Source organism: Pristiophorus japonicus, chromosome 24 (genome assembly GCF_044704955.1).
Source record: "Pristiophorus japonicus isolate sPriJap1 chromosome 24, sPriJap1.hap1, whole genome shotgun sequence".
Lineage (NCBI taxonomy): Eukaryota > Metazoa > Chordata > Chondrichthyes > Pristiophoridae > Pristiophorus > Pristiophorus japonicus.
Genome location: NC_092000.1, coordinates 29,519,362 through 29,540,515, shown reverse-complemented (window position 1 = coordinate 29,540,515; position 21,154 = coordinate 29,519,362). Strand labels below are relative to the sequence as shown.

The following is a 21,154-nucleotide window of genomic DNA, read 5'->3' as shown; positions in this document are numbered from 1 at the left end:
TTTTTCCCTTTTTATCAATGTTTGGTCATCCTTTGCTGGTTTCTGAAACTCTCCCAATCCTCAGGCTTACTACTATTCTTCGCAACATTATAAGCTTCTTCTTTCAATCTAATGCTATCCTTAACTTCTTTAGTTAGCCATGGATGGATCACTTTTTCTGTGTGTTTTTGTTTCTCAATGGAATATTTATTTAAATGCTAGCCACTGCTTATCTACTGCCATACCTTTTTAATCTAGTTTTCCAATCTACCTTAGCCAACTCGCCCCTCATACCAATGTAATGGCTTTATTTAAGTTTAAGACTCTAGTTTTGGACATATTATGATCACTCTGCCCCAGAGGATCCTTTACTATGAGGTTGCTAATTAACCCTGTCTCATTACACAATACAAGGTCTAAAATAGCTTGTTCCTTGGTTGGTTCCATGACGTATTGTTCATAAACTCGTCCTCCAGACTACCTTTGGCAATTTGATTTGTCCAGTCTATATAAAGCTTAAAGTCCCCCACGATTATTGTATTACCTTTTGTTACAAGCTCCGACTATTTCTTGATTTAATATTCTGTCCAACGGTATAGCTTCCACCAGTGTTTTCTGCCCCTTGTTATTTCTTATCGCCACCCATACTGATTCTACTTCCTGATCTTCCGAGCCGAGATCCTTTCTCTCTACCGTCCTTATGTCATCCTTTATTGTCAGGGCTACTCCCCCCCCCCCGCCTCACTCTTTACCATTCTGCCTGTCTTTTCCAAACATCAAGCACCCTGGAACATTTAGTTTAGTTTTGAGGTGGCGTGTGATTTTTTTTTTTTCCCTCCCATTTTCCCCGTTTATCGCAGCGAAATTGAATCTCAAACTTTGGGCAGAAGTGCTGTACTGTCATGTGATTTACTTCATCGGCAGGGCTTTCTTCTCTTATTTCGTTGCGTGTAGCGAGGTCTCCGTAAAGTTATACAGAGCAGGGGTGTTCTCCCCGGTATCCTGGCCAATATTTATCCCTCAACCAACACCACTGAAACAGATTATGTGGTCAATATTGCTGTTTGTGGGAGCTTGCTCTGTGCAAATTGGCTGCTACATTGCAACAGTGACTGCATTTCAAAAAAGTACTTCATTGGCTATAAAGCACTTTGGGATGTCCTTAAGTCGTGAAAGGCGCTATATAAATGCAAATCTTTCTTTTTTTAATATATTTTGTGTGTGTCGCATGCCATTATCCTCCTCCTAGTTAGGGCTGTGTTGCTTTATTTTTGGCTAGGTCGGTCTCCTCATGAGAATCTGGTCCCCTGTGATGTTCTGCTGCTCAGAGGGCGATGCATTGTAGATGAAGCTATGCTGACAGGGGAGTCTGTCCCGCAGATGAAGGTATGGTGTAAAACGAGAGTATTGGGAAGGCTGACCGTTTGAGAATAGTATCTGATTGTTTAGAAACTAAAAAAAAATGAATTTAGACTTGCTGCTGTAAGTGGGAATTGATACTTACTAATTACAAGGGTGTGTTAATTACCTGCTAAATAGTTTCATTTAGGCATATTTGATGGGGCTATTTTTATAACCAAACCATATTTAATTTGCTATGTATGTTAGCTTATCATCAGCTCCCTCAGTACAGGAGACAAGGAGTACACATTACCAGATTGTCTATTATACTGAGCTGAGCTTCCGACCCCATATCCGTCCATCTACTTCTGTCTGCCTACTTCCACCTCTAACATCACCTGCTCCACCTCAACTCCTCTCCTGTTGAAACTCTCAATTGTTACCTCCAGACTTCACTATTCCAATTCTCTCCTGGCTGGCCTCCCACCTTCCATGCTCTGTAAACTTGAGCTCATCCAAAACTCTGCTGCCTGTGTCCAAACTTGCACCAAGTCCGTTTACCCATCAGCCCTGTGCTCGCTGATCTACATTGGCTCACAATCCAGCATCGCCTTGAATTCTCATCCTTGCTTTCAAATCCCTTCATGGCCTCGTCCCTCCCTATCTCCATAACCTCCGACAACCAATATGCCCGCTAAGGTGCGCATGCGCGCAGCCATGCATGAATCTGAAAGGTCCCATGGTGGCCGCTCACTGGCACTTTGGAAATACCACGCATGCGCAGGCACTTAAAAGGACCATGTATTAAAAGAAACAGGCCATGCAGAACAAAGCACAGCTTGCAGGGAACATTATCTACAACCCTCCTAGATCTCAGTTCCTCCAATTTTGGCCTCTTGCGCATCTCCAATATTCATCGCTCCACCATTGGCAGATGTGCCTTCAGCTGTGTGGGCCCTAATCTCTGGAATTTCCTCCCTAAACTTCTCTGCCTCTCTCTCCTTTTAAGATGCTCCTTTAAAACCTACCCCTTTCAACAAGCTTTTGGTCACCTGTCCTAATATCTTCTTGTGTGGCTCATGTCAAATTTTGTTTGTTAACGCTCCTGTGAAGCTTGGGATGTTTTTACTACGTTAAAGATGCTATTTCAATACAAGTTTTTGTTGTTGCTCGGTGCAGATTAAAATTGATTGAGGACACTTTTCTGTTTGAGTCAACAGCGGGTGGAACTGGAGTTTGATGCACTTGTTGCTGACCCCTTAGCAGGGGACAAGAGTAATTTCTTTACTGTGTGTGCGTGCGTATCCAGTGTCAGAGAATGGTCAAGGGTTTGTAGATATGTATGTTGCTGTCAATGCCCATCAAGAGCTCCACTGGCAATGAGATGTGTTTGTTACCTCTAGACTTGACTATTCCAATGCACTCCTGGCTGGCCTCCCACATTCTACCCTATGTAAACTAGAGGTGATCCAAAACTCGGCTGCCCATGTCCTAACTCGCACCAAGTCCCATTCACCCATCACCCCTGTGCCCGCTGACCTACATTGGCTCCCGGTTAAGAAATGCCTGATTTCAAAATTCTCATCATTATTTTCAAATCCCTGCATGGCCTCGCCCCTCCCTATCTCTGTAATCTCCTCCAGTCCCACAATCCTCCCCCCCCCCCCCCCACTCCTCGCCCCGAGATGTCTGTGCTCCCCTAATTCTACCCTCCTTGCGCATCCCTGATTATAATCGCTCAACCATCGGTGGCTGTGCCTTCTGTTACCTGGGCCCTAAGCTCTGGAACTCCCTGCCAAACCTCTCTGCCTCTCTACCTCTCTTTCCTCCCACAAGACGCTCCTTAAAACATACCTCTTTGACCAAGCTTTTGATCACCTGCGCTAATTTCTACTTGTGCAGCTCGGTGCCAAATTTTTTTATCTTATAATGATCCTGTGAAGCGCCATGGGACGTTTCACTACGTTAAAGGCGCTATATAAATACAAGTTGTTGAGATGAGTTGCTGGCTTCTCTGCCGTAAGATAATTGGTCCACCTAGTGGCCAAGACAGGAACTGTCCGGACAATCTGTTGCAGTTACCTGTCGAATCTGCAGTCTCCATACTGGAAAATCCAGGATATTGGAAAACAAATATTTTTGCTGTGTTCTTTCAGGAGCCAGTGGAAGATATTAATCCAAAGCACATACTGGACGTGCAGGCAGATTCAAAGTTGCATGTAATATTTGGAGGAACCAAAGTAGTTCAACATTCCCCACCTCTGAAAACCAGTGCGGGACTCAAACGTAAGTACATGGAGATGATTGCACAGCCGTTGATGTACGTTATGTCGCCAAAAAAAGCATCACCAGTTCTCCGGTCAGTGTTGTAATTTTAATGTCTTCTCGACTGGTGTAAATTTTGGGCTGCGGGTGCATTAATAAGAACATAAGAAATAGGAGTAGGCCATTCGGCCCTACGAGCCTGCTCCGCCATTCAATATGATTCATGGTTCATCTTCTATCTCAACTCCACCTTCCTGCACTATCCTCATATCTCTTGATTCCCTTAGTATCTACAAATCTGTCGATCTCCGTCTTCAATATACTCAACGACTGAGCATCCATAGCCCTCTGGGGTAGCGAATTCCAAAGATTCACAACAGTCTGAGTGAAGGCACTTTTCCTCATCTCAGTCCTATGCTGAGATTGTGACTGCTAGTTCTGGACTCCCCAGTCAGGGGAAATATCCTCCCAGCATCTATCATGTCAAGCTCCTTAAGAATTTTACATGTTTTAATGAGATCACTTCTCATTCCTCTAAACTCATGAATATTAGCCTAGTTTACTCATTCTCTCGTAATAAGACAATCCCCTCATCCCTGGAATCTGTCTAGTATATTACGTTCCACTCCCTCCAATTAAAGTATATCCTTCTTAAGGTAAGGAGACCAAAACTTACACAATACTCCAGTACACAATACTCCAGTTGTGGTCTCAATGCCCTATAAACACTCCTTTACTCTTATACTCTAATCCCTTTGTGATAAAGGCCAACATACCTTTTGTTTTCCTAATTGCTTTCTGTACCTACATGTTAACTTTCTGTGATCCGTGTACAAGGACACCCAGGTCCCCCTCACCATTTAAAAAAAAAAAATATTCCTTTTTTATTTTTCCTACCAAAATGGATAACTTCACACTTCCCCATATTATACGTCATCAACTGTCACATTCTTGCCAATCACTCAACCTGTTTAAATCCTTTTGCAGTCTTCCTGCGTCCTCCTCGCAGTTTACATTCCCAGTCTTTTAGTTTTGGGCCTTTTTTTAAAATTTGTTTGGCTTGTGTGTTCCCTTTTTCAGTTCCAATATGTGGTTACAAGTGAGATTGTGCCGCTAGTTATCACCAGAAACACGAGTGTTCAGGCAGGTGTCCTCCTTACCCAGGAGCAAGTCACAATTCCCCAGCTCTCCTGTGCAGCGGTTGCATTTAAACGCTAACGGTGAATCATAGAAAATAGGTGAAGGAGTAGGCCATTAGGCCCTTCGAGCCTGCACCACCATTCAATAAGATCATGGCTGATCATTCCCTCAGTACCCCTTTCCTGCTTTCTCTCCATACCCCTTGATCTCCTTAGCCATAAGGGCCATATCTAACTCCCACTTGAATATATCCAATGAACTGGCATCAACAACTCTCTGCGGCAGGGAATTCCATAGGTTAACAACTCCCTGAGTGAAGAAGTTTCTCCTCATCTCAGTCCTAAATGGTCTACCCCTTATCCTAAGACTATGTCCCCTGGTTCTGGACTTCCCCAACATCGGGAACATTCTTCCCGCATCTAACCTGTCCAGTCCCGTCAGAATCTTATACGTTTCTATGAGATCCCCTCTCATCCTTCTAAATTCCAGTGAATAAAGGCCCAGTTGATCCATTCTTTCCTCATATGACAGTCCAGCCATCCCTGGAATCAGTCTGGTGAACCTTCGCTGCACTCCCTCAATAGCAAGAACGTCCTTCCTCAGATTAGGAGACCAAAACTGAACACAGTATTCCAGGTGAGGCCTCACTAAGGCCTTGTACAACTGCAGTGAGACCTCCCTGCTCCTATACTCAAATCCCCTAGCTATGAAGGCCAACATACCATTTGCCTTCTTCACCGCCTGCTGTACCTGCATGCCCACTTTCAGTGACTGATGAACCATGACACCCAGGTCTCGTTGCACCTCCCATTTTCCTAATCTGCCGCCATTCAGATAATATTCTGCCTTCGTGTTTTTGCCCCCAAAATGGATAACCTCACATTTATCCACATTATACTGCATCTGCCATGCATTTCCCACTCGCCTAACCTGTCCAAGTCACCCTGCAGCCTCTCGGCGTTTTCCTCACAGCTCACACCACCACCCAGTTTAGTGTCATCTGTAAACTTGGAGATATTACACTCAATTCCTTCATCTAAATCGTTAATGAATATTGTAAAGAGCTGGGGTCCCAGCACTGAGCCCTGCTGCACTCCACTAGTCACTGCCTGCCATTCTGAAAAGGACTGTTTATCCCGACTCTCTGCTTCCTGTGTGCCAACCAGTTCTCTATCCAAGTCAGTACAATACCCCCAATATCATGTGCTTTGATTTTGCACACCAATCTCTTGTGCAGGACCTTGTCAAAAGCCTTTTGAAAGTCCAAATACACCACATCCACTGGTTCTCCCTTGTCCACTCTGCTAGTTACATCCTCAAAAAATTCCAGAAGATTCATCAACCATGATTTCCCTTTCATAAATCCATGCTGACTTGGTCCGATCCTGTCACTGTTTTCCAAGTGCGCTGCTATTTCATCCTTAATGATTGATTCCAACATTTTCCCCACTACTGATGTCAGGCTAACCGGTCTATAATTACCCGTTTTCTCTCTCCCTTTTTTTAAAAAGCGGTGTTATATTAGCTACCCTCCAGTCCATAGGAACTGATCCAGAGTCGATAGACTGTTGGAAAATGATCACCAATGCCTCCACTATTTTTAGGGCCACTTCCTTAAGTATTCTGAGATGCAGACTATCAGGCCCGGGGATTTATCGGCCTTCAATCCCATCAATTTCCCTAACACAATTTCCCGCCTAATAAGTGTACTGGTGGGCAATGTTCCTGTCGAGCTGCACAGCTGCGCAACGATCTGGAGTCACGCGCAGTTCACTTGCCGGATTTACAATGGGGGAAAAACTGCTCGTGCGGAAATTTGAATCGGCACTGCACCCAAAAAAAAATTAGAGGGAAAATTGCTGGTGGGGATGCTGCAAATTGTAAAATGCAACGGTTGATTCCTGCTGCCACCATGACTCAGATGAACAAACTAAATCGTTGCAAGGGGCCCATGGTGCTTGGAAAACTAAATCACTAGATTATCCAATGTGAAGGCCAGGGGGGTTTATTTGAAACTAACATAGAAAACTGACATCCACTGACCTATTAAGTAAGATAGTATAAATGATACTAGTGGATAGAGAGCTGTACCGTCATTAGACTTGAGCCAGATCATTTCAGAGGAAAAACACAGAATTAGTGTTAATTTTGGCACAGGACAATTGGAGTGCCACACTGTTGATTTACGGTGCTTCGAAAACAATATCACTGGAATATTCAATGCAGTGGTTTACTCCCATCTAAACCAACAGAATAGATGTCAAAAATCAATCAATAAAACACATTCCCAGTTATGATTCCTGTCCTCTACATGTTGTGGAAAGCTCAAAAGTAATGGGTGTTGAGCAAGTGGTTTAGGTTTTGATTTTTTTTGGTTATATGCAGAAGGGATTGTTGTGTCTTACTGAAACATGTAAGATTCTGAGGGGGTTTGACAGGGTAGATGGCGAGAGGATGTTTACCCTCTGGGAATAGTTTCAGAATAAGGGTTTACCCATTTAAAACAGATGAGTAACTTTTTCTTCTCGGATGGTTATGAATCTTTGAAATCAGAGAGCTGTGGAGGCTGGGTCATTGAATATATTCAAGGCTGAGATAGATAGATTTTTGAACTACAGGGGAATCCTGGGAGCGGGTGGGGAAGTGGAGTTGAAGCCAAGATCAGATCAGCCATGATCTTATTGAATGGCAGAGCAGGCTCGGGGTGCCAAATGGCCTATTCCTCCTCCTATTATGTTCTTGGGCTGCTCACCAGCTGCTGCCGCTGTAAAATATTGGCCGCACGGCATATTTAAAGGAACCGCGCGCACACAAAAAATTAGAGGGAACATTGTGATTCAACAATAGCTCCATGTACAAGAAATCAAGAATGTTGGGCTTGTTAACTAGATTTAGTGAATCCTTTAAAAAAGCAATGACCAACCTCAATACTTTGGTGACTAGTTCACCTGATTCATCAACTGTTAATCCAAAAAGCTATTTTTGATTGCTTTTTATAATTTTGCCAAGTTTTCTATGTTTGTTTCAAATAAATCCCCCTGCCTTCACATTGGATAATCTAGTGATTTAGTTTTCCAAGCACCATGGACACGCTGCAATGATTTAGTTTGTTCATCTGAGTCATGGTGGCAGCAGGAATCAACCGTTGGTCTTGGTAAGGTTGGTAGAAAATATTGTGTGACCGCTTCATGAAAGTAAGAGAGCTGGTGCTTTGACATAGAAGGTGGGTGCTGTTTAACGTTGCTCATTTGTTGGCTGAAAGCTACAGTCTTTTAATGGGAAACCAATCTAGACCCGTTGAGTAATATGGAGGGAGCGGCAGGTACAACTCGCTCACAACACTGCAATCCTCTCAATTAGAAACATAGAAATTTACAGCGCAGAAGAACGCCATTTCGGCCCATTGTGTCCACACCTTCTGACAAAGAGCCACTCGACCTTTGGTCAGCAGCCCTAAAGGCTACATATAAACCTATGAATAATGACGGAAAGGCAAAGCGCACCCAGCCCAACCAGTCCGCCTCACACAACTGCGACACCACTTATACTAAAACATTCTACACTTCACCCCAACCGGAGCCATGTGATCTCCTGGGAGAGGCAAAAACCCAGGCTAATTTAGGGAGAAAAAATCTGGGAAAATTCCTCTCCGACCCATCCAGGCGATCGAAACTAGTCCAGGAGATCACCCTGGCCGTATTCTATTCCCTGTAGAACTTGTCATTATATCTGCTCCATTCAACAAAAAGTCATCCAGTCTAATCCCAATTACCAGCTCTAGGTCCGTAACCCTGCAGGTTATTACTGCACTAAGTGCCCATCCAACCATCTCTTAAAAGTGGTGAGCGTTTCTGCATCCACCACTCTTCCAGGCAGCGAGTTCCAGATCCCCACAATCCTCTGCATAAAGAAGCCCCCCTTCAAATTCCCTCTAAACCTTTCATCAACCACCTTAAAACTATGTCCCCTCGTAATCGACTCTTCCACCAATGGAAATAGACCCTTACTATCCACTATGTCCAGGCTCCTCAATATTTTGTACACCTCAAATGAGGTCTCCTCTCAACCTCCTCTGTTCCAATTAGAACAAACCCAGTGCTATCCCATCTGTCCTCATAACTAAGATTCTCCATTCCAGGCAGCATACTAGTAAATCTCCTTTGCACCCTCTAATGTAATCACATCCTTCATATAATAAGGCGATACTCCGGCTGTGGCCTAACCAAAATATTATACAATTTAAGCTCTTATATTCTATGCCTCGGCCAAAAAAGGGCAAGCATTCCGTATGCCTTCTTAACTACCTTATCCACTGCTACTTTCTGGGATCTGTGGACAAGCACTCCTGGGTCCCTTTGTTCATCTACACTATTAAGTGGCCTACCACTTAATGTGCATAACCTTTCCTTATTAGCCCTTCCAAAGTGCATCACCTCACACTTCTCTGAATTAAATTCCATTTGCCACTGCTCTGTCCACCTGACCATTAGATTGATATCCTCCTGCAGCCCATGACTTTCCTCTTCATTATCAACCACACAGTCAATTTTAGTGTCGTCTGCAAACTTCTTAATCATACTCCCTATATTCAAATATAAATCGTTGATATAGGCCACAAAAAGCAAGGAACCCAGGACTGAGTCCTGCGGAACCCCACTGGAAACCTCCTTCCAGTCACAAACACATCCATCAATCATTACCCTTTGCATCCTACCTCCAAGCCAATTTTGGATCCAACTTGATACTTTGCCCTGTATCCCATGGGCTTTAACCTTCATGACCAGTCTACCATGTGGGACCTTATCAAAAGCTTTGCTAAAGTGCATATATACTACAACATACGCAGTACCCTCATCGATCCTCTTGGTTACCTCAAAAAATTCAATCAGGTTAGTCAGACACTATCTTCCCTTAACACATCCGTGCTCACTGACCCTAATTAATCCTTGCCTTTCCAAATGCAGATTTATCCTGTCTTTCAGGATTTTTTCCAATAATTTTCCCACTATTGAGCCACAATGATTCAAAATTGTTGCATATATAAATCGCATGTGTGCATATTCCAAGTATGATGCAGTTTCCGCATTTAGACAACTAAAAATTGCTGCCTTAATACCTGCAACATTGAACATGCCACTTTGTAACCAGAATTTATTCATTTTACGTTTATCTTTTTAACTTTTTTTACATATTTTAACAGCCTCGAGCTTATTTAGCCAAAAAAAGCCTCCCCCCCCCACCACCCCCCAAACTAACGTTGCTGTAATTTTGCTTATTTCCTCAGCTGTGGATAATGGGTGTGCTGCCTACGTCCTGAGGACTGGTTTTAACACTTCTCAGGTGAGGAGACCCATGAACAGTCACACATGAAAACTGTTTAGCAGAGTAATATTTTTAAGTGTTGAGATGGGCAGAACATTATGGCCTAAGGTCACAATGGGCAAAATATGCCCGACACTGCGTCGGTTTTGCCGAGTGACGTTGCGCCCAAGTTTCCGTACGAACTCATTAGCATAAGCCCAAACGCAAAATCTTCTTTGAATTGACGCAATCAATGAGTGTAATCGGATCGATTTGTAACTGGAGCAGGGCCGACAAGGACTCGGAGTTAGGGTGGGGTAGTATTAAAAGGGAACAATACTCCCTTCAGAGTGAGGCTCGAGACCACGAGGTGAGCAGCACTTTCCTCTCTGTTTAAACTAATTGGTGATTTTAGCAGCAACAGGGCAGACTGGTGGCTTCAATTCTGGTCAGGTGATTAACGTGACCACTGGTATCTGTGCTCCTGAGAATCTGGGCAGTACGTATTGAACCACCTCGAATCGGCAGAAACTCGCCTTTCCAACCTGGAGTCGTGGGCAGGGTCAGGTTTGGGCAAAGGGAATGTTGAACTAAAGCCGTTACAGACGCAACTCACTTGCGCTTAAAAGTCCACTATCTTTTTTGTGCGATTTGATTTGATTCTGCCCAGATTACGCTGTTTGGTGGGGAATTTCTGTGGAAACTCCAGATCTTTATATCTTAAAGGCTACAGTCGAAACCTACTCCAACACATGGTGAGGCACCATTTGGTTATGCTCCTTCAATGTGTCCATGCTGATGAAAACATTTCCTTCAAACCCGACACACAAGCAGAGAAACATATTTGTGGCAACAGCCGTAAATTAGCACTCAATTGAGCATTGAGGAATCTGCTACTATTCGTGTCTCTCTCCTGTGACACCTGCAGTATGAGTTTGGCACCATATTATTTGGGTCTGGAGGTTGTGGGTTCAAGTCCCACTTCAGAGAATTGAGAACATAAGAAATAGGAGCAGGAGTACATTTGGCCCCTCAAGCCTACTCTGCCATTCATGGATGATCTGTGGGCTCAGCTCCACTTTCCTGCCTGCTCCCCATAAACCCTAGATTCCCTTATCATTCGAAAATCTGTCTCTCTTCACCTTAAATATATTCAATATACTCAGCCTCCACAGCTCTGGGGTAGAGAATTCCAAAGATTCACGACACTCAGCGAAGAAATTCCTCCTCATCTCCGTTTTAAATGGGTGACCCCTTATTCTGAAACAATGTCCCTAGTTCTAGATTCCCCCACGAGGGGAAACATCCTCTCTGCAACTATCCTGTCGAGCCCCCTCCAAATCTTGCATGTCTCAATAAGATCACTTTTCATTCTTCTAAACTCCAATGAGTACAGGCCCAACCTGCTCAACCTACGTCATTTATATTGACACTCCAGTGCATTTGGATGGGACTTCAAATCAAGGCCTGGTCTGCCTGCTCAGGTGGATATTAAAGATCCCATGCTGTTAATTGAAGAGCAAGGAGTTCGCCCCCCACCAGAAATAGATTTTGTGGGCATTAGTCTCATTTAGAGATTGTGAGATCCTGCTGTAGGTAAATTGGCTGCTGAATTTACCTAACAAAAGTAATTCATTGGAAGCACTTTGAGACATCCTGGATATCTTTAGAGCTCGCTGCTTATTTTATCCTCAATTCCCAATGTAATACAGGCGGCTGACAACCTGTCTAAATTTTTTTAAATTTAGCATTTGAGTGCATTTCCTGTCGCCTTTTCTATTATAAATTCCTGTGTCTACATTTGTAACAGGAATTCCCATGTGGGCTTGTCGAGTTGTGGTGTGCAGTGCCACTACTGGTGGGAGGGTGTAATTACAGTGCAACATGTTTATAATACAAACTGTCTGTGCAAATATGGGCATACAGTTGGAATATAAAAGTATGGACCGAATAAATTATTTTTAAAATGAGGACTGAATTATCTCTGCATGCCTTGGTCCAATTATCCAAATCCCATTAAACTTAATTCGTTGGAAAGCCAAACTTATTCTTTACTTCCTGTGTATAATCACCTGGATATGCTTCTCTGCTGATTGACAGCCCGGCCAGCAGAGAAGCATATCCAGAGTTGCGTTCTTTCTGCCCGCCTCCCCGGGTGGACGTCAGTGTGTTGCTAATGGCCCCTGGACGTGGCGGCCCGACCTGCGAGGAAACCTCAGCGGCAGGTTGGGACCATAAAGGGCGAGCGGCCCCTGGGCAGCGTGGCGGCATACCACTTCAGGGAGCAGTGTGAGCCGGTGCAAGAGGCCGACTGGATTGGATGTCACCATAATCCAGTCGGTGATTGGAGTGTGGGCAGCTGCAGCAGGAGCGGCGAGGTCGGGGCGAAGGAGCGGCGAGAGATTGTAGAGCGACGTGATCGGGGGCCCAGAAGAGGCGAGGGCCCAGGGGCAGCACGGGCCAACCCACGCTGCAATATGTGTGCGCAGAGCAGGCCTCCAGTCGTCTTGGTTAATCCTTGCCAATGGACCAAGACCTAGCTCTATCAAGCCCGTGTGGTGGCTGCTGTAAAACGGCCACCATACATTTTATTTTTTTTTTAAATCCACACACAGGCATCTTCACCCTTCAACATGTAGTTCGGGACCTGGAATATCAAGTTCTTCATTGGAACATCTGTGAACTCATCCCTTTTTGGTGTGGAAGCAAGTCATCCTCGATACGAGGGACCACCTAAGAAGATAATCACCTGGGCGATTGACTAGTTATTTCATGATTGTAAAATGGATGTACCAACCCGGCATGAGGTTGAAAACACCATCTGGCAGCTGAAAAACAACAAGGCCTCAGGAGCAGATGGAATCCCCGCCAAAGTACTAAAGCATGGCGGAGAAGTACTCTTGGCGTGAATCCATGACCACTTGCTCTCCTCCTTTTCAGATAAGAGTGATGTCGGGGGATTTCAGGCGCCGTATTTGTGACCATTTTCAAGAAAGGTGACGAGACCGATTGCGGTAATTACAGGGGAGTCTCCCTGCTGTCTGCCACAAGGAAAAGTATCGCAGGAATCATCCTCAATCGTCTCCTGCCAGTGGCTGAAGAACTCCTCCCAGAATCGCAATATGGATTCCGCCCACTTAGTGGCACAACGGACATGATTTTCACCGTGTGACACATCCAAGAAAAATGTAGGGAGCAGCACCAACCTCAACCGAGAGGGAATATGGAGTGTCCTCCTCAAATTTAGCTATCCTGAAGAATTTGCCACCATTTGACATGCAAGCTGTGATACTTACCAACGGATTCACCACAAGTGAAGACTGAGGTCTAGCAAGGCTGTGTCATTGTACCAGCGCTCTTCTCAATCTATCTCGCTGCAATGATTAACCTCCAACAAGCTGGAGTGGAGCTAATCTACAGGACGAACGGGAAATTGTTCAACCTCCCTCGCCTCCAGTCGAGTACCAAGGTTGTGCCAACCTCTGTCATTGAATTACAGCATGCAGAGGATGCTTGCGTTTGCGCGCACTGAGGCCAAACTCCAAACCATCGTTGACGCCTTCACTGAAGCGTACAAGAGTCTGGGCCTTACATTAAACATCTGCAAGACAAAGGTTCTCTACCAACTTGCCCCCGCCTCACAGTACTGCCCCCCCCACCCCTTCCCCCGATCAAAAAAAAAGCGCTATAAAAACATTAGTTATTTATTATCAAGATCCACGACGAGACCTTGGACAGCATGGACCACTTTCCATACCTTGGGAGCCTCCTGTCACCGAGGGCAGGCATTGATGATGAAACCCAACACCGCCTTCAGTGTGCCAGTGTCGCCTGAGGAGTGTTTGAAGACCAAAATCTCAAACCCGGCACCAAGCTCGTGGTCTACAAAGCAGTAGTGATACCCGTCCTCATTTATATTTCAGAAACATGGGCAATGTACAGTAGGCATCTCAAAGCTCTGGAGAAGTACCAACAATGCTGCCTCCACAAAATCCTGCAAATCCATTGGCAGGATTCGTGTACCTCTCCCAGTGTCTGTGTCCTCTCAGGCCAACATCTTCAGCATCGAGGCATTGACCACGCTCAATCAGCTCCGATGGGCGGGCCACGTAGTCCACATGCCTGATACAAGACTCCCGAAACAGACACTCTACTCCGAGCTCCGTCACGGTAAGCGAGCCCCAGGAAGGCAGAGAAAATGCTTCAAGGACACCCTTAAAGCCTCCTTGAACAAATGTAACATCCCCACCGACTCTTGGGAATGCCTGGCCCAAGACCGCCCAAAGTGGAGTAGAAATATTCGGGATGGCACTGAGCACATTTGAGTCTCTTCATCGGGAGCATGTGGAAGCAAAGTACAAACAGCGGAAGGAGTGTACAACAAACCAAGCACCTCACCCACCTGTCCCTTCAACCATCACCTGCCCCACCTGTGACAGAGTCTGTAGATCCCGGATTGGACTCATCAGTCACCTTGGAACTCGTTAGTGTGGCAGCAAGTCATCCTTGACTCTGAGGGACTGCCTAAGAAGAAGATTTCATTTTTGTAAAATGGATGTACCAACAACTAAAGGATTGATTTGCATCTTGTTGTTGAGTGTGCAGTTAATCTTTTATGCATCGGGAATCTATCTCGATTTAAAATTCTATTCTCTAACCCATTCTCTGGGTGAAATGTTAAACCGAGGCCCTGTCTCCCAGTTCCAGTGGTTCAGCTGGATGTTGAAGATGAGCAGGGAGTTCTTCCCATGTCCTGGCCAACATTCCTCCCTCAACCAACACCACCAAAGCACCAGACACAATAGTTATTCCATCTCATTGTTGTGGGACCTTGCTATGCCCCTACACTAGTTAGGCTTCGGCTGGAGTATTGTGTGCAGTTCTATTCACCACATTATAGGAGCGATGCGATTGCGCTAAGAGGGTACAGAGGAGATTTATGAGGCTGTTGCCTGAACTGGAGAATTTTAGCTTTGAGGAAAGAGTCGATAGGCTGGGTTTGTTTTCTTTAGAACAGAGTAGGCTGAGGGGAGACCTTATTGAGGTGTATAAAATTATGAGGGGCAGAGATAGAGTGGATAGGAAGGACCTATTTCCCTTAGCAGAGGGGTCAACAACCAAGGGGCATAGATTTAAAGTAATTGGTAGGAGGTTTACAGGGGATATGAGAGGAAATTTCATCTAGAGGTTGGTGGGGGTCTGGAACTCACTGCCTGAAAGGCTGGTAGAGCCAGAAACCTCACCACATTTAAAAAGCACTTGAAGTACTGTAACCTACAAGGCTACGGACTAAGAGCTGGAAAGTGGAATTAGGATAGATAGCTCTTTGTTGGCCAGCTCGGACACGATGGGCCGAAATGGCCACCTTCCATGCTGTAAATTTCTATGATTCTATGTGTAAAATGACTTGCTGTGGTCCCCTGCATAAGAGTGACTGCACTTCAAGTAACGTATTGTGAAGCACTTGGGAGATCCTGTCAACATAAGGGTGTTACGTAAATGCAAGTGCTAGAACATGCTCTTACTCTTTCGCATTCTCTCTCCTTTTTGGTCCGTGCTAATACTTTCTTGCGTCCATGCTCTTTCATTTTTGTACTTTTTTTTTTCTTTCTCCTTTTTACTATCTTGTTCTCTCATTTGCCTCTGTTTCTGTCTCTGTCTCTGTCTTCTCCCCATTCTTTGTTATACGGAAAGCCAATTCCTGGTGTTACATTTGTTGACCATCCCTGGAATAAGCCTGGAAGTAGGTTACTGGCCATATTGGTACAGCAAACTGGAAGAAAATACAAGGAAAAGACAGAATTATTTACACCTGCTGTATGAATTTAATTTTGCTTTAAAACTCCCAGGGCAAATTGCTGCGAACAATCCTATTTGGAGTCAAACGAGTTACTGCCAACAATCTGGAGACGTTTATCTTCATCCTTTTTCTTCTCATCTTTGCCATCGCTGCAGCTGTATACGTCTGGGTAGAAGGTAAGCCTAACTGAGCCCTGAGTGGGTAATTTTTTTAATATGCATTACAACATGAGGAAACCTTGTTGGAGCATGAGCCCAGTGCCCCATCAAATGGGGGGAGGGATTGAAGGAGTCCCCAATAAAGAGGAAGGGGCAGAATGGACCATGGAGCTGTACCCCACCAAGGAGAAGAGAAGATTGGCAGGGAGGAGAGTAGGGTTTCTAATCCTGGTACGAAAACTATCTGCATCGTATCATGGTGGGGAAAGTAATATGGGCCTTTTAATTGGCATAAACCTCCATGATTCAATGTTTGTTTCGAGTGCAATGGCAGAATGTACAGTCAACACCTGAACAAAACTCAAGAATGTTCATTACTGATGTTTCTCTTGAAGCAAAAGAAAACTTGAAAAATACTTTAATTTCTATTGGGGGGAAAAAAGCCCATATTATTTAAAATCCCTGTTGCCAGAACACCAGTTTATATCAAGATGTGTGACCTGGCAGTTGGGCTTCTACAAAAATGGCTCCTTTGAATATAAATCACCCACTTTTCATGGGATTCTTGCCTGCTGACAATTATTATAGTGCCGACTCGAGTTATTGCTGAGCCATTTGTTTTCTTTGTGAATGTGTTCCAGTTAGAGGCCGTCCACAAGTGTTATTTTCTAATGTACTAATGCTCTCTTGTATGCATTTTACATTGGTTCACCTTTCTCCTCTTTGCTTGAGCATTATGTTGCTCAAATGGGTAAGGAGTCACAGTGAGAGTTACTTTTCGACACACTAGTCAGCCATTAGCTGCCTAACTAGTGTGTTCGTAATGGTCAGTGAAGGGTCTTAACATGCCTGCTGTTAGCAAATGGGTAGAGGTATGTATAACACCTTTCGTGTTTTCACCACTGTCCCTAACTCTGCACATTCTGCCAGACTCTAATGCGAGACAGCCTAACCATACATCTGGATTAAGATGTGACAACTCTGCTAGTTCTGTACAATAATCTACTGCACCATAGTCTCCTACACATGCTGATGCTGGCTGTGCGCTAGAAGGTTATTTATTGAACCGCCTCCTTTCTCTCTCTCTATTCCATCAATGACAGTTATATTGCGATAATTGTCGTGCCAGTCTGAGAGGGGCAGAGGAGGTGATGCTTACCAGGTTTTTATAACTCCAGGGTGAACTATGTAAAGATCAGGAAAAAAAGTAAATCTCCCTGCCAGGAATAAACAGCCGTTTAAATGTTGGGTGAGAGATGGGTTATTGCAAAATAATTTTTTAATTGACTTTTGTAGAACAAATTGTCCCCTTGTGTGTTTGAGATGCCCAGACGTTCAGATTCAAGCTGTCTAACATACAGTAGTACCTCAAAAATATGAGCCTCTTGGGAATAGGATTCATGTGTGTGAAAGATCCATAACTTTACAGGTATTATTTCTGTTTAACACTGTGCAACGTATAGTCTTGCTAAATTGCAATACCTGACAAAAAATAATGGAATGCAGCCTTTCTGTGGCCTACGAATGCACATTGTAGGGTCCGTTTCCAAGTTTGGTATTTGAGGGTGTTGTAGCTACAAAGCAGCTAATTTTAATTAGATCATGTTGTATTTTCTGATGCCTCCTCTCCCATTATAGTGTCTAATAATTCTTCCCTTTCCCAAGCAAAGAGCTCTAAGTGAGATGCTCCTGTGATAATTAATCAGTATTGCCTATGTGAGAAGTATGCAGTTTGAAGGCTGTTTAGTGCTGAACCCCTTTCTGGGTCTCAAACCAGTGATCGTAGAAGTCACTGACAGTTCTTCTTGTTTATGCCAACCCTGAGGTTTATCGTTTCAAAGAACTGTGTTCACTGTGGACATTTCGGGATGAAATTTTCTCATTCTTTTTTGTAGGTACGAAGGACCTTAACCGAAACCGCTACAAGTTGTTTTTGGAGTGCACACTGATCCTAACGTCTGTTGTCCCACCCGAGCTCCCGATTGAATTGTCACTGGCGGTCAACACTTCCCTCATTGCATTGGCTAAACTCCGTAAGTACTGTGTGGAGCTGAAGAAAGTAATAAGGGTTCAAACTGTAGGCATACATGTACTGCTAGAGGGGGTTTCATATTCTGCCACCTTGCTGAAAACCACTGGATGCTGCGACAGCCGACTACATTACATAGAAAAAGTTGAGTTTTAAATGGGCGACAGTCATTTTTATATTTAAAATGCATCTAGAAACAGGAGTAATCCATTCTGGAGTGGCACTTGAACCCACGACCTTCTGACTTCGAGGCGAGAGCACTGCCGACTGAGCCAAGGCTGACAGTTTGTCCTGGAAACCAATGTCCCCAGTAACTTTTAAGGGGTGCTCGGTTCCTTTAAGGGACTGAGCACCCCTTGCTAAGGCCAGTTCCAGGCTGCGCAGGACCGGCAGAGAGATCCGCAGCCGTGCATCTTGTAGGGAAAGTTGCTGGAAACCCTCTTGTCTAGTGAATTACTGAGGCAAACTGACTGGGAGAGCCCTCCGTTTAATCCCTCGGTCTCTGCTGAGTTAGCTGATCTAAACAGGCCTGTGTGGTTGACCTCTGCTTTCTTGGTTTAGGGAGTGGGGAATTGGCCCCTGCTCCCGCCCCACTCAATGCTGGCCAACAACCTTCTCTGGAAGTCTGCATGTTGGGGGAATGACACATTGGAGCTCAGGGGATTGAGTCTTCTCAATCTCTCAATAAAATAGTGTTTTACTTGATATTGTTGATGGTATGAATTTATATCCTCATTAAAAAAAAAATGATGTTGGCAATGCAAATCTCTCTGGGATGTTCAGAGCTAGGCCAAGTCAGAAATATGGCTTGGCAAACTATAGCAGACTGAAAATGTGGAAAGTCACTGTGTTCCCTTTCATATAAGTGAATTATGGGCCGGGAATGATTTAGTGGTGCATGTAATATCTCAACAGCCTCGTTCACCTGATCATTAGCAAAAGATCTAATGAATTCCTGGCAGAGATCTAAAGACCTGAAGTTGCAATCACAGAAATACTCTTTCAGATTCTCTTTTGGGAGTGGGAGGGCATGACTGCCACACAGTGCAACACAAGTAAAATCGGCACGAGCTGGCATGGATGTACTAGGATAGTGCACGAGGAGACTGCTTTCCTGCCACGTGGCATATACGCGCACTGCAGGCCCTTGATATTTCCGAGAATGTGCAGTAGAGTATAGAGCATAAAGATACGAGCAAGGAGAGAGTACAGCACTTGCTCTTATACTTTACCGCACATTCTCGCAAAATTTGATACCGAGCCACATTGTGCAGAATTACATCGGATTTACAGCACAGAAACAGGCCATTCGGCCCAAAGGGTCTTTGCTGGTGGTTTTTTTTATTATTCGTTCCTGGGATGTGGGCGTCGCTGGCAAGGCCAGCATTTATTGCCCATCCCTTACTGCCCTTGAGAAGGTGGTGGTGAGCCGCCGCCTTGAATGCTTCATTCCTTGTGGTGAAGGTACTTCCACAGTGCTGTTCAGGAGAGAGTTAAAAGTTTCCATCACACTCCTGATTTGTGCCTTGTAGATGGTGGAAAGTCTTTGGGGAGTCAGGAGGTGAGTCTCACGCCACATAATACCCAGCCTCTGACCTGCTCTTGTTGCCACAGTATTTATGTGGCTGGTCCAGTTAAGTTTCTGGTCAATGGTGACCCCCCAGGATGTTGATGGTGGGGGATTTGGCGATGGTAATGCTGTTGAATGTCAAATGGCGGTGGTTGACTCAGCGGCCATCCCCACTTCTGACCTTATGATGGAGGGAAGGTCATTGATGAAACAGCTGCAGATGGTTGGGCTCGGGACACTGCCCTGAGGAACTCCTGCAGTGATATCCTGTGGCTGAGATGATTGACCTCCAACAACCACAACCATCTTTCTTTGTGCTAGGTATGACTTCAATTCCCATTGACTTCAATTTTACTGGTCCTTGATGCCACACTCTGTCAAATGCTGACTTGTTGTCAAGAGCAGTCACTCTCTCCTCATCTCTGGAATTGAGGATGGGGATATTCATGAAGCCTCCTCCTCCCGTTAGCTGTTTAACGGTCCACCACCATTCATGACTGGATGTGGCAGGACTGCAGAGCTTTGATCTGATCCGTTGATTGTGGGATCGCTCAGCTCAGTTATTAGCATGCTGGTTCCACTGTTTAGCATGCATGTAGTCCGGTGTTACCGTTTCCCCGAGTTGGGATAGACAGATTTTTGAATGATAAGGGAGGCCAGGGTTATGGGGAGCGGGCAGGGAAGTGGAGTTGAGGCCAAGACCAGATCAGCCATGATCTTATTGAATGGCGGAGCAGGCTCAAGGGACCAAATGGCTTACTCCTGCTCCTATTTCTTATGTTCTTATGTTGGCACCTCATGTTTAGACACGCCTGGTGCTGCTCCTGACATGCTCTTCTGAATTCTTCATTGAACAAGGGTTGGTTCCCTGGCTTGATGGCAGTGGTAGAGTGAGGGATATACCGGGCCATGAGGTTACCGATTTGAGGTGGAATACAATTCTGCTCTGCTGATGTCCCACAGCACCTCATGGATGCCCAGTTTTGAGCTGCTAGATCTGTTCTGAATCTATCCCATTTAGCATGGTGGTAATGCCACAAAACACAATGGAGGGTGTCCTTGGTGTGAAAACGAGATTTCATCTCCACAAGGACTGTGCGGTGGTCACTGATACCAATGTACAGATGCATCTGCGACAGGTAGATTGATGAAGATGAGGTCAAGTCGTTTTTTTCCCTCGTGTTGGTTCTCTCATCACCTGCTGCAGTCCTAGTCTGGCAGCTGTGTCCTTCAGAGCCCAGTCAGTAGCGGTGCTTGACCTGAAGCCATGAGACTTCATAGGGTCCGGTGTCAAAGTTGAGGACTCCCAGGGTCACGCACTCCCGACTCGATACCACTGTGTCGCCACCTCAGGTGGGTCTGTCCGGCTGGTGGGACAGGACATACCCGGGGATGGTGATAGAGGAATCTGGGACATTGGCTGAAAGGTGTGATTCTGTGCATATGTCTGTCAGGCTGTTGCTTAACTAATCTGTGGGACAGTTCTTTCAGTTTTTACACAAGTCCCCAGATGTTAGTGAAGAGGACCTTTCGGGGTCAACTGAACTGGGGGTACCGTTGTCGTGTCCGTA

At 45.0% G+C, this 21,154-nt stretch overlaps 1 protein-coding gene across 1 annotated transcript in view; it reads left to right on the top strand.

Moving 5' to 3' along the window:
- atp13a1 (ATPase 13A1) overlaps window positions 1-21,154 on the top strand; it is a 94,042-nt gene that overhangs the window by 16,773 nt on the left and 56,115 nt on the right. Inside the window, exons 7-11 of the mRNA XM_070867379.1 lie at window positions 1,259-1,365; window positions 3,477-3,606; window positions 10,010-10,065; window positions 15,876-16,002; window positions 17,880-18,017. Coding sequence (XP_070723480.1) covers window positions 1,259-1,365; window positions 3,477-3,606; window positions 10,010-10,065; window positions 15,876-16,002; window positions 17,880-18,017 — 558 coding nt within the window. The remainder of the gene's footprint in view (window positions 1-1,258; window positions 1,366-3,476; window positions 3,607-10,009; window positions 10,066-15,875; window positions 16,003-17,879; window positions 18,018-21,154) is intronic.